Source organism: Notolepis coatsorum (genome assembly GCF_963971535.1).
Source record: "Notolepis coatsorum genome assembly, chromosome: 13".
NCBI classification, from domain to species: domain Eukaryota; kingdom Metazoa; phylum Chordata; class Actinopteri; order Aulopiformes; family Paralepididae; genus Notolepis; species Notolepis coatsorum.
Window position 1 is genome coordinate 76,339,321 of NC_140177.1, and position 14,032 is coordinate 76,353,352.

The following is a 14,032-nucleotide window of genomic DNA, read 5'->3' on the forward strand; positions in this document are numbered from 1 at the left end:
GTATGTCAAATGTTATGATGAATTGAAAATGGGGGACCCTGATGTAAACAAGACGAAAGCCTTTCTCTGGTCTGCCTCCCCTTAACAATTGTGTGTATTGAGCCGTACTGTATTGTACCCATTCTGCAATCTGTTAATAAAATGTTCAATCAATCAATCAATCAATCTGTTATGCTTAACATGCAGTACTTTACTTAATTTCTAAGATTAGATCATTTAGTTATTTTTAAATGTCTGATCTAAAGATAAACAAAGGGTTTTAAAAGTGTTATATTTATCTTCTCTTATAGTACCAGAGAGAAGCTGAGGAGAATCGACCAGCAACAAAAGCAAAATGTAGTTAAAAAAAAATATATATATATATTTATCTTTATTTTTAATTTTTTTTTACACTTTAAGATTTAACATTTCTCCCTGTGGTATCGAAAATGGTATAGAATATCGATACTTTTCAAGGTATCGTATCGAAGTTCGAAATTCCATTTGTCAGTTGCAATGTGACAGCTCTGTTTACACATCATTCCTATTCCCTTTTAATTGTACATATATCATTTTTGTTTTGATTGTATTGTTCCACTTTTGCTTTGGCAATGTAAACTCATGTTTTCTCATGCCCATTGAATTGAGTGTGTGTGTTGTCTGTGTATGCAGAGTGTGAAATAAATGGGTCAGTCAATGCCTGCATGTCCAACGTGAGAAGTTAGTCTAGTCATTCTTGTAATTGCTACACTACACCGTTACAATGATCGTTACAATGATATATAAAATATCATATTATATTATATACCCATTCAATATGCACATGACAGAGAATATTATATGCCATATAATATGTTCTGTCATGTGCATATTGAATGGGTATTACTAATAGTATTAATGCTAATACTAGCCGAGAGTAGGTCAAATTTTGGCTGGTAGCTCTCGGCTAGGTGGTCAATTAAAAAGTAGATCTTGGTTCAAAAAAGGTTGGGCACCCCTGGTGTAGAGGGAGAAGAGCCAGGGGGAAGGGCACAGCCCTGGGGGGCCCCAGTGCTGAGGGTAAGAGGTCCGGATGATTTATTGTTGACTGTTTGGCTTCTATTGCTGAGGAAATTGAGGATCCAGTGGTTGATGGCTGGGTTGATGTCCATGTCCTGTACCTTATGGAACAGATTGTTGGGGGAGATGGTGTTGAAAGCTGAGCTGAAGTCAATAAACAGGATGCGGGTGTAGGTGTTCGGGGTTTCCAGGTGCTGTAGAGTGAGATACCGCCACTGATACCGATACAAGAAGATACCGCCACTGATTTACTGTGACAGTATGCAGCTCAATAAATTAGAATATCGTAGGAAAAGTCGATATATTTTGCTGTATTGATGCAGTAATTTGTGCAAAAGGATCCCCAACCAATTACTGAGTGAACATACATGAACATACTTTTCAGAAGGCCGACATTTCTATACACTGTGTGTGTGGGTGGGTGGGTGGGTGGGTGGGTGGGTGGGTGGGTGTGTGTGGGTGGGTGAGTGGGTGTGTATGCCTGCTTCCCAGTAGGGTGTGTCTGTGACATAAGTACACTCGTACTATCTCTCTCACACATGTGTGTTTGAAAACCATTCAATGTGGAGATAGAGGATATTATGCTTTTCGATTCTGGTCCAAAGAGACCAGAAAAAGGGTTTTTGCAAGAGGTTTGGCTTGGTGACAGTGGTCTAGGCCAGCCTACTCCTTATTTGGCGGAACTAGAGCGCCCTCAAAGACTAAAGACTCAATTCTGGATTTTGGATCCCTAGTCCCATTTCCTACTCATGGATTATGTTGAAAGTTAAGAGTCCTTTCTCTCAGCACAACTCCCCCTTAGTTAGCCACACATTGAATGTATAGTAAAGTTAAAGGGGCCACGGGGCACCGCATAGTGCCTCGCACACGCGGCCGTCCCGGGTTCGCCTCCCGCTCCCGGGGGATCATTTGTCGCATTTCTTCACCACTATTCTCCCATTCACCCTCTCCTCTGTCGGTCATGTCTGACCAGAAAAAGCTGGAAAACGCTAAAAATAATAATAAAAAAAATAAGTTAAAGGGGCCACTGGAAAACAACAACACTTGTTTAATCATACTCTGGAATTTCTTTTTCTTTTATTTCAGGGCTTGGCCAGACTGAAGCGTGCCCTGATACTTTATATTCGTTTTATTTCAGGGCTTGGACAGACTGAAGCGTGCCCTGATACTTTATATTAGTTTTATTTCAGGGCTTGGACAGACTGAAGCGTGCCCTGATACTTTATATTACCGGTAGTTTTATTTCAGGGCTTGGACAGACTGAAGCGTGCCCTGATACTTTATATTACCGGTAGTTTTATTTCAGGGCTTGGACAGACTGAAGCGTGCCCTGATACTTTATATTAGTTTTATTTCAGGGCTTGGACAGACTGAAGCGTGCCCTGATACTTTATATTAGTTTTATTTCAGGGCTTGGACAGACTGAAGCGTGCCCTGATACTTTATATTACCGGTAGTTTTATTTCAGGGCTTGGACAGACTGAAGCGTGCCCTGATACTTTATATTACCGGTAGTTTTATTTCAGGGCTTGGACAGACTGAAGCGTGCCCTGATACTTTATATTACCGGTAGTTTTATTTCAGGGCTTGGACAGACTGAAGCGTGCCCTGATACTTTATATGCGTTTTATTTCAGGGCTTGGCCAGACTGAAGCGTGCCCTGATACTTTATATTAGTTTTGTGGCTACTAGCCAGAGCTGCGGGTCTCCACCAGTATGAAGAACTGCATTAAGCTGAGAAAGGACTACAGATCAACAACATATATTTTTTAAATATTTTTTTAAATTTATTTTGTACCCAGAACAGTGCACATTAATCAACATCTTCAGTTTCCACATCAAAGTAAATGTGCCAGAATTAGCTAATGAGCTAGTTTTCATCTGTAGTCCCTGCCTACCATGCATGTCTTTACTCTTTATGGTGTGGGAGGAAACCAGAGTACCAGGAGGAAACCCATACAAACACAGGGAGAACATGCAAACTCCACACAGAAAGGCCCCCTGCTGGGGTTCGAACCCAGGACCTTCTTGCTGTGAGGCAGCAGTGCTAACCACTGTGCCACCCTGTACCACATCATTTGTAAAACTATGAAATATGGCCAGGGGTCCAATATTACTTACTCTTACAGCACCTCTCCTGTCTTGTAGGAAAAGTTGTTACTTTATCTGTGTGTGTGTGTATTAGGGCTGACCTTCGAAGCTTTTTTTGGCAATCGAAGCTTCGGGGCCGAGCTTCGATTTTAAATAGAAGCTTAAAAAATATATATATGATCCAAATGTCGTGTATTTAGGTGATTTGACAAAGTTGTTGTAGAGTTGTGATATGCCATTTTCTTCTGGCATATCTGGCACTCTGCTTTTTGGGCATTGTCTTTGCATATTTTAAAGTGTAACCACACGTCTGATGACTTCTTCGTTGACATGTCTGCTGCACATGTCCTTGTTGTTTTCAACACAGATAATCTCCACCTGCTTGTTGTAGAGAGGTGGAGTCGAGGCACCGCTTACTTTCGTTTCAGTGGAATGGAGGCGCAAGATTTTGGAGGCAAATTATTATTATTATAATTTTTTTTTCTTTGATTTTTTTTTATGTTCGAAGCTTGTGCCATCGAACGAAGCTTCAAAGCTTCGAAGTATTTAAGACAGCCCTAGTGTGTATATACGTGCATCTTTGTGTGTGTGTTTTGCTATTACACTTTCCATCGCTAATCCATAGGTTTCTCTAAGTGAAAGACTAGCTAAGCAGATTAAAGTATTAACCCTGCTAAGGTTGGGTATGTTAGGTATGTAAGATCATGGAGAACACTGGACTTCATGAAGCAGCTAGATATGTAGGCCATGCCTCAGTGCCTCACTTATACAGCCCAAATCATTCAAGACTCCTCAGGTCTCCTGGTATATTGTGTGAGCAAATCCCCAATAAAGTTGTGACCAACTGTAGGCGAGAGGCTACAGTCTGTATAATTACATGTAACTGGTGCAATTAAGCATTTAGCTGGTGACCTCTGAGATCAGATTGCACTGCAGTCTTCTTGGTTGAGTGTAATCATCCATTTGATCCTTCCTCCACCGGATAAGGAGGGACAATTATTTGGCTGAACTAGTAGCTGCCGGCCTCAAGGTTATGGCATTCAATGTTGGTCATAGGCCATCTGAGGCTGAGTTTAGCTTCTAAAGTTAGCTACATAGCTAGAATAGCCAAGTACACTTATCTGTGCTGAGCTATTGTACTATGTAACACAGTCATAGACCTTCGGAGTCCTCGTAATTGTATTCAAATTTCCACTTGGTTTAAAGTTCCAAATTGTCCTTTTTGGGCAGAAGGATGAATGAAGCCATGTTCCACCTTTTTTGGAGTTCTACCACTGGGCGTTATTTGTAGTCGACGAGAAATTGTTGCGTCGATTAGTCATTCAATTTTTTTTTTTTTTTTTAATATTTTTTGTGCACTACCTATCTTTGTGAGAGTGGCTTCTCAGGGTTCCAGACAACATCATAACATGATGATCCCATAGCAAATTTTGGACATTGAAAACATTGTTCCCCTGCAGGAGATGATGATCAGACTAGACACACAATACATTACACACGCACTCCTCTCACTCACACACAGCGATCAGAGTAAGACACACACATACACACTCCTCTCACTCACACACAGCGATCAGAGTAAGACACACACACATACACACTCCTCTCACTCACACACAGCGATCAGAGTAAGACACACACACAAATTACACAGTACACACACTCCTCTCACTCACACAGCGATCAGAGTAAGACACACACACATACACACACACACAGACTCCTCTCACACACAGCAAACAAAAGTTATTTAAAGTACACTTCCACTTTAATTTGTATTATTTAATTTATTTATCTTGTTATGAGTGATTGCTGTATTGTTCTTCAAATACATTTTCATTTAAAGTGGCTTAAAGATCCAAATTCAAATGTTTCATGAGTCATTATTTTAATTGGCTATGGGATCATCATGTTATGATGTTGTTGTTTGGTCCTGACAAGAGTCTCAAAGTCTGGGGTGATGGTAGACAAGCAACTCTGAGGTCATGCTCAATGTCCAATCTGTTCCTCTGCTCTGTCTTCAGCTGGACCAGAGCTGAGAAGCCACTTTCACAAAGATAGGTAATTTAAAAAAATAAAAATAAAAAATCCTTTTTTTTTTTTTTTGTTGTTGTTTACATTGGTTTTCGATTAGTCGACTAATCGAAAAAATAATCGGCAGATTAGTCGACTACCAAATTAGTCATTAGTTGCAGCCCTAGTGTCAATTGCAAATGGTCAAGGAATGAGTTTAACGTCAGGCCCAGCGTTTCCGTTAGAACATATTCGTGCCGGTCTGAGTGTCCTGCAAGATTTCTATCCCCGGACATATTCCTGAAATTCCGGTCAGAGTTTTAAACAGCAGTCTGTTATAATCACATTTTTATGAGCTAACGAATTCCGTTATATTGGACATTTGTATTAATTACATCAAGCGAAGAATGAGAAATTGATTTGCAGAATCAAATTACTATCTCTCGCCTCCCAAGTTAGTGCGATACGCTGATCCAGCATCAAGCTCCCGCGCCGCAGGCTCGCACTGCAGCAGCTGTCACACGCACCCCCAAATGAATCTCGAGTCGACATCGCTTCACCTCGTTGTATCAGACACGTCACGCATATCATAATGTTCAACTTCACACACAGCAAACTGTAGTTGATCATCACATTGCCTCGTTTGCATGCAGAGAGCGAGAGGACGAGCCACATGCTCGTAATGCGTTTGTTGATTTCATTATAGCCTACATTTAGTTATAATCAATTATATGCATTACTATGTGACACGGCAGTCAACCAACAGTTGCATTATGATTAAAAAATGTCAACATTTACTCACCCCGTCTCGTTCTGCCTATCCGTTTTGTACCTGCGACTAGATCCCCATTGCATTGGAACAGGTGGACTTCTGCGAGGCTCGCAACGGTAGCAGCAGACTGGGGATGCTCTTTGTGGTTCAATCAATAAAGTGTACTTTGTGTACGTTCAATCAATGTTATCTCTCGTACATCATAGATGCTAGACTACTAGACTATAATGTCGTACCTCAGCCAGGAGAATTTAACTTTCCACTCGGGCCGCCGCCTGAATGCTCGACATTTGTTTATTTTCCGCGGGAGCATCGGCGGTCTCTGTGTCTTCGTTGTCAATGTCATTATTATTAGACCTGCTTGTGCTTGGTTTCATGAAATATTTGTTAAGTTTAGCTTGTTTGGCCATCTCTCTCTCGCTCGTATAGCTGTTTGTCGTTATTATGGTGGCCAGACAGGCTCAAAAAAAGAAGAAAAAAAGATTCACATCCGAGCGGCGCCATCCGCGCTTTATTAGAGCGAAGCACAATGAAACAAATATAATGATTGTTTCGTTCATCGCATAGGCTATTTAATTTTAGCCTATTTTAATACAATTCAAATAATAAAATTGTGCTTAGAGGAATTATTTCCACCGGACATTATGACCGGAGATATTTAAATATTCGGACTTCAACATATTTTGCCGGTCAAATACCGGTAATTACCGGCTAACGGAAACGCTGGTCAGGCCTTGACATTAACTTTTTGGCTCAGATATTTGACTTGTCCGAAAGCTAAATTTACTTGTCCGAAATATACTTGTGAAACTTGTCGACTACTAAGCGAGCACTCAGAAGAAGTAATATTGACGTACAGAGATTGAGAGTTTCCAGTGTGACACAATAAGCAGGCACTTTCTGATCAGATGGAATAACGTTACTATTTGTTTGGGGAATATATATATATATAACAAATTTGTACTTGTCCGGTTGGACAAGTTAAATTGTATTATGCTTGTCCGACTTTTTTTTTTACTTGTCCCGGACAATAGGACAAGCCTTAATGTCAAGCCCTGAACGTGCTCTGAGATTTTCAGAGTCAGAATGGTGGATGCATTTCAATCTTTAGACAACTGTATTCTCCAACATGATAATAAATTGGGGCCTGCCTGCCTGCTAGCCAGTGTATGTGTGCTCTCAGGCATTCATCCACCATTGCTTCCCTCTGACGCAATGTCTTATTTGGAATCTCCCTTGTGGCTGATGGACATTTCAATAAAGGTCATTTTGAGGTTGTTAGTTAGCTTTAGTAAGCTGATGATCACTATTTTATAGTCTACTATTTTATTGTTTAATACTAGTAAAGCAGAAATGGCAATAAAAACTAAATAATTAAATAATACTTTTAATTTACTAATAATTTACTGCAGTCATACTACAACCTTCCTGTATAATAGTTGGGACATTATTTACTGAGCAAAGGAAAGGAAGTGACAAGAGAGATGAGAGTGAAGATGAACCCATTCCATAGTGAGTGTGTGACCAAGGTTGCGATCATGAGATTTTGTAATGGCGATTATTGTCTGAATAATAATTGCGATTACTGATTTAATTGTCTCATTGGCGTAAAACCACAATAGTGTCCTCAGATCTGTGATGTTCTGAGGCTATTTTTCACTTTGCAACGAGATCCATTTTCACTGTGCTGCATTGCAATGGTGACGTTGAGCGGAGCAGGAGAAATGAGCGGCAATAAGCTAGAAAAGGTTTGCAACTGAACCATCATCTGCCACATGTCCTGCACAGAGATTTAAGCCGTTTAACCCTTTCACTACCACACTACAGAAGGTTAACCTTTTTCACTACCAAACTACAGACTAACCGTCTGTAGTGTGGTAGTGAAAGGTTAACCTTCTGTAGTGTGGTAGTGAAAGGGTTAACGGTTAACCCCTTGTCGTGTGGCAGTGAAAGGGTAAACATGCATCATTCAATCTGAATTATAATAATGACCCAGGGACTCATTCATGACCGGGATATGAATTCTGAACAATTTGCACACAAACACATTTATTTCAGAGTTAACTTCCAAAAGGGGAAACAAAAAATTCTGATCACGATGATGGAAAATTGCGATTATCTCATATCATCACGCGATTATTTGATTATTACAGCAGCCCTAGTACCAGTATTAAGCACCTTAACCAACTGAGTAACTGGGGCGACCAGTAGTCTAACTAAATTAACAGCAACCATTTACTGGGGCAACTTGCCTGACAAAGAATCACAGGATGTTTGACAAATTAACAAGGATCTTCTCTTCGGTCCGAAGTTCCTGTTGGTGACAGGGGGTTATTTTTCCTCTGAGGCCATAGGGTAATATATAGGAAGGTTGAAGTGGCAAGTTAGATTAACCTACTTTAGGGGTTGATAAGATCAGGACTGTTCGAGGAGATTTGAGTCTGTTTTCTTCCTCCCTTGAAGGTCAGATAGGGTGGTTTGCTGTTTATCTTTCCTCAGGGGCAACTTGTTAATTCAAAACCTAAAACCTTACTGAACCAGTCAAATTCAGCCTTGGACTAGGCCTTTGATAAGCAAGTCAAAATGAGCTGGAGGCAAGAATCTCTTCAGAGAAATGTTGCAAATAAGCAATAGCACAGTGGCTGCTATTATTACAATTGACTTTAGACTTTTTCTTTGGGAAAGCCTTTGTTAGGGTTGGGGGCGGGAAAAGGCAAGGCCACGTAGCTAGTGAAGTTAGGGTTAAAGGTGGAGGTGTGGGAGAGGGAAAGGTCACTGCAATGTTGGAGGGTTTTTTGCTCATAGGGTCGTGGTCATGGAATGCATAGGGCTTTGGGTCCATTTCATTTTGATGAATGGGGTTACAAGTGGGCATTTTCTGCAGATTGGCATGGAATGAACTCGAGAAAGGCTTGTGAGAGAGGCCATACATGGGAGTTGTCCTGTGACCCCTTTGTACCAGCTGTAGATAGATTATGATTAGGCCTATATTGTAAAGTAGGGATACTATTATTTAGCTTTTTCTGTAAAGGTGAACTGGTACTGCCACATATTTTGATGTAGGCCTAATGAATACTTTTTGGTGTAATATTTCATTTTTGGCTTACCACCTTCTTGATGTAGTTGCTCACTTCCGTATTGAAAGTCTGCAAAGAGCCCAACAATGTAGGCTCCAAATAATAAACTATAGAGGCCATTTGCCACTTGAGTTGTAACAGAGTTTTCACAGTTCTATCATTTACGTGGGCCTATTCTGTAAAGTTGAGCTGAACCTGATCATTAGGTGGTTCATACCACCTAATGGACATGAAGAGATGAACCACATTATGTAACAGTATTTTCCTCCTTGGGAAGCTCACGATCTGGCTCACACCACACACTAGTCAGGTGTTTTAATGCAATTCACGAAAATATACTGTACATCTTGCATTTCAGTTGAGACCTTGTTGTCTTTGGCTCATCTGCTGAATTGAAGCATGTGGGAAGCCCGGTTTTCTTTCTGTCATTGTGTTCTTGTGGGCCCAGACTTCACATGGAGGCTTGGAGTCTGTTTTGACCTCACAACGCTGGACACTGGGCTTTTGTGCCTGGGAACAGAGCTGCCTTTCTAGTTAGCACCATAGGAAACCTCAATGGATGTTTGGACAAGGGGTGGGACGTTCTCGTTTGACACCTCATTATTCCTAGAAATGAAATGGAATATGGACAGAGTATGCATAGCTTAATATATAAAAAAAAAAAAAACACGAGGAATTGAAAAGCCCAGGTGTCAGTGGCAGGAACGTTCCGTATTTAGGCTGTTGCGTGACTCCCATTGGCCCAACCCATAGCTCCTTGACTCTCTCCTTTTTGACTTTTTCTTTTTCTTCTTCTTCACGTTTTAGACTCCTGAGAAGCAGCGATGGACCAGGCAAGGTCAACGATATCCAAAATAGTGAGTATCGCCTCTTCCACCCTGACAAGAGTGAGGCTAATGTTAGAGTTGGCCCTCCACTGAACACACAGTTGCACATACATTATTGCCTTCTCCAAAAATGGTTGTAAAATAACCCATGTGTGTAAATTTTCCCTCCTTCGAAACACGTGGGTTAATTGCAGATTAACTACAGTTATCTGTGCATTAAATCAAGTTCATCACTTTATTCACAAATTATTATTATTTTATTCTCTTTTATTATTTATAATATTATTATTTATCCTCTCCACATGTCCCGGACCACACTCTTGTTCAACATCTAAACTAGGGGTGGGAATCACCAGAGGTATCCTCCCCCACGCTAGGATATTATCACGATAATAGAGTCACAATACCGTAATTCCTCTAATAGTAACCCCGGCTTGTATTTGTTTCAACTGTAGCGGGTACCAGGCTTGTATTAGGAGGAGGCCTGTATAAGAGAGAGGCCTATATTTCTAATTTTCAAACGGATCATAATGAATAAAGCAACATTTTGTGTCAGTTTGAACCCAGTAAAATGTACTGGGTTCATTTATTGAAACCAAGTACTGTATGAAATAGTAAACAGTGCAATTACAGGTGGTCACTGGTCATTTCAACGTTTTCAAAGTGAAATCAAGTAACTAGCTCAGTATGCAGCCCAGTATATTAGTAACCCGGCTTGTATTAGGAGGCCGGCTTATAATTGCTTAGCTCAAGAGCGCACCCGGCCATTAATAGAGACCCGGCTTGTATTTGAATACCGGTTACTATTAGAGGAATTACGGTATTATAAATAATATATATCATTTTCAACAGCAAATGATGTCCCCAACGGAAAACGTTGTTAACATCTGCAAAAATACATATACATAATCTGTTATCTAATAAGTTTGTTCACCTCATTCCAACCATTTTATTGGGATAATTTATTTTGAATAATAAAAATATATATTCAAAAAAGTACAATAATATACAGTATATATATTTTTTTTTAAATATTGATACTTGACATCACACACAAATATTTATTGATTTTGATCCCCTCTACCCCTAATATAAACCAGACATCTGCTTCCACTCATCTCTCCACCCGTCTCTTGTCTCTCCAGTTCAATGGGGAGCCGCGCTCCTACACGCGCTTCAACCTGACTCAGAACATGGAGGGGGACAACAGCCAGGTGGAGATGAAGCTGTCGTCGGACATGGACGAGGAGGTGGAGGGCAACGGGGTGGGAGACCACCTCAACCACACAGCCGGCAAACCCTACGATACAAAGCCCAAGCCCGGACGCACGCCCAAGCATATCTGCTTCATAGCAGCTATCACCCTCCTCATCTTCATCATCGGTAAGAGGGGACAGCTGACGGATGGATGATTAGGTAGAGATGAAGGTAAAAGTATGTAAATGGATTGATGCATGGATTAATAAAGACGAGGAATACTGGGGGAACCGCTATGATTCTCATGTCAAGTTTATTCCTCCAAGAAACCCTGTATTGTAACTAGGGCTGGGCGAGATGAAGGTGATTTATATCACGATAATCATCATTCATTTGACCGAAATTGATACATATCACAATATATGTTACCATATGCAAAATCACATTATAGATAATCCATTTGCTGTTAATGGCACTGAACTGCGTGATAATGTAGTGTCATCATTAAAAAAAAATCAAATAACATCCCCTCAAATATTGGAGATCTCGTATTGAGAGACATTTGAGTTTATGTGGTTATCATTCATTTAGATTAGAGTTGTGCAATAATATCACCTATATCATATTTTCATCACAATATGATTACGATAAACCTTACGATGACCCATCTCAAGCCCCTGCCCTCTTTTCTTGATCCTCCAATCACAACTGGACTGCATGACTGTACTTAGTCTACTTTGTTCAGTAAAACGAATGGATTTAAAGGGGCATTTCACCAAAAAACAATGATCTCACACACATTCAAAAACAGTTATGCACACATTCATTTAGTTTGACAGTTACTAAGAGTAAATTAGTTTGAATATGGCCACCAGTGATGTCATCGGGAACATTAAGTCCTTGTGTTGTGTTAATTACAGCCATGAAATTATGTAGATGAAAGAAAATAGCAATACCTTTTCTTATAAGGACTGTGACCTTGTGCAACCTCGTTGAGCTGTAATTAGGATTCAATATCACTGGTGGCCATATTCAAACTGATTTACTCTCAATAACTGTCAAACTAAATGAATGTGTGCAAAAATAGATGTGTGTGAGATTATATGCAAAATAAATCCGCATTTTATTTTATTTGGTGAAGTGCCCCTTTAATGATTAGTACTCTGTATCAGTATCCGTGGTGAATCCCTCGTAGAAATACATGGGTTATGTCATGTGAGCTCTAGTCTATACATCTGTACAGACCGAGCTGTAGTGTGGCATCTTATATCCCTTCTCCTTTTTCTCTGCACCACTGTGATCCCTTTGTCTCCTTGTTTCTAAATTATTCCTCATTATTCACTACTTTCTACCTATCCCCCCCCCCCCCTCTCTCTTTCTCACTCTCTTCCTCTCTCTGTCTGTCCTGCCTCCAACCATCCATCCGTGCCACCCTTCCTTACCTTCCTCCTCCTCCAAGGCTATTTGATTGGCTACCTGGTTCACCGGAGGGACGTTGTGGTTCCCCTCTGTCCGCTTCCCTTCGATGACTCCGTTAACCAGGGTACTTATGAGAGGAGTGCCCCGCCCCTCATGGCCTGGGACAGCGTCCGGAACCTGTTGACTCAGAGGCTCAGTGCATCCAACTTCGAAGTTGCCTTCAAGTGTGTATAGACCTTTTCTAGCTGTGTATTCCCTATTGCAATGTTTGCTGATACAAGAGCTGATTGATTGATTGATTGAAAACGTTATTAACAGATTGCAGAATGGGTACAATACAGTACAGCTCAATACACACAATTGTTAAGGGGATGCAGACCAGAGAAAGACTTTCGTCTTGTTTACATCAGGGTCCCCCAGCTGACGGGAGATAAACAGCTCCTAACAGCCTGCCAGGATGTTTCAAACCAAGGACACACAGTGTCATATATGTGTTTGTGAAGCATTCTTCTGTGGACTGAACTGGTGTTGCAGAAGGTTGCCATGCTTTCATGAGTGAATGAGTGAATAAACAAATGTGTGATTTAAAAGAACACGCCAACATTTTGGGAAATTAGCTTAACGTCTTCTTGTCTCTCTGGAGAAGACGGTAAGCTAATTTCCCAAAATGTTGGCGTGTTCCTTTAAGTTAAGAGTTAATGACGGTGCTTCCCATCTAAAAATCGTACATTGACAACCAACTAATAAGCAATTGTTTTCAAACCTGCTTTGTGGATAATATGGATTTGAAATGAACATTGGTAATTTCCCCTATTCCTCTTCCTTCCTCTTCCTCTTCCTTCCTCTTCCTCTCCCTCCATCTCCACCCCAGTGAGTTTACCAGTACCAGCCACCAGGCCGGGTCTCCGGGTGATGAAGACCTTGCGAACAAGGTGATGAAGAGGTTCAACGAATATGGCATGTACAGCTGGACTGACAAGCACTTTGTGAAGGTTCAGGACCCTCCGGCAGCCGGCTACAACAGGGTCAGCTTCAAAGGGAACGAGGTGGGACGGCCATCGGGATACCTGTCATACAGCGCCACTGGAACAGTAACGGTAGGCCACCAGACACAAGGTCATATAATGATGAGTGATTTCCATGCCACATTAAACTCCTTATTCCCCATAAACCATGTTGGATGGATGGATGGATGGATAGCAAGTCAAATTAAACCAAATAATTTCTATGTCATGAGTTGAGTTAAAGATGGAACAATACCAAATTGTTGACTGCCAGGAGTGTATCCCCTTGCTGAATTTGTTGTACACAACTGTAAGCCGCTTTGAATAAATGTTTCAACAAAATGAATAAAGTTAAATGCAAGCAGAGATGGTAACCAGTAGACAGAAAACAGAGATGGTAACTAGTAGACAGAAAACAGAGATGGTAACTAGTATACAGAAAACAGAGATGGTAACTAGTAGACAGAAAACAGAGATGGTAACTAGTAGACAGAAAACAGAGATGGTAACTAGTATACAGAAAACAGAGATGGTAACTAGTAGACAGAAAACAGAGATGGTAACTAGTAGACAGAAAACAGAGATGGTAACTAG

The 14,032-nt window shown here is 40.7% G+C and overlaps 1 protein-coding gene across 1 annotated transcript in view; it reads left to right on the forward strand.

The window, feature by feature from the left end:
* The window catches only part of LOC311239684 (transferrin receptor protein 1-like), an 87,073-nt gene that overhangs the window by 27,928 nt on the left and 45,113 nt on the right, over positions 1 to 14,032 (forward strand). Inside the window, exons 2-5 of the mRNA XM_084328086.1 lie at positions 9,799 to 9,848; positions 10,964 to 11,201; positions 12,475 to 12,658; positions 13,306 to 13,531. Coding sequence (XP_084184212.1) covers positions 9,816 to 9,848; positions 10,964 to 11,201; positions 12,475 to 12,658; positions 13,306 to 13,531 — 681 coding nt within the window. The 5' untranslated portion in view covers positions 9,799 to 9,815. The remainder of the gene's footprint in view (positions 1 to 9,798; positions 9,849 to 10,963; positions 11,202 to 12,474; positions 12,659 to 13,305; positions 13,532 to 14,032) is intronic.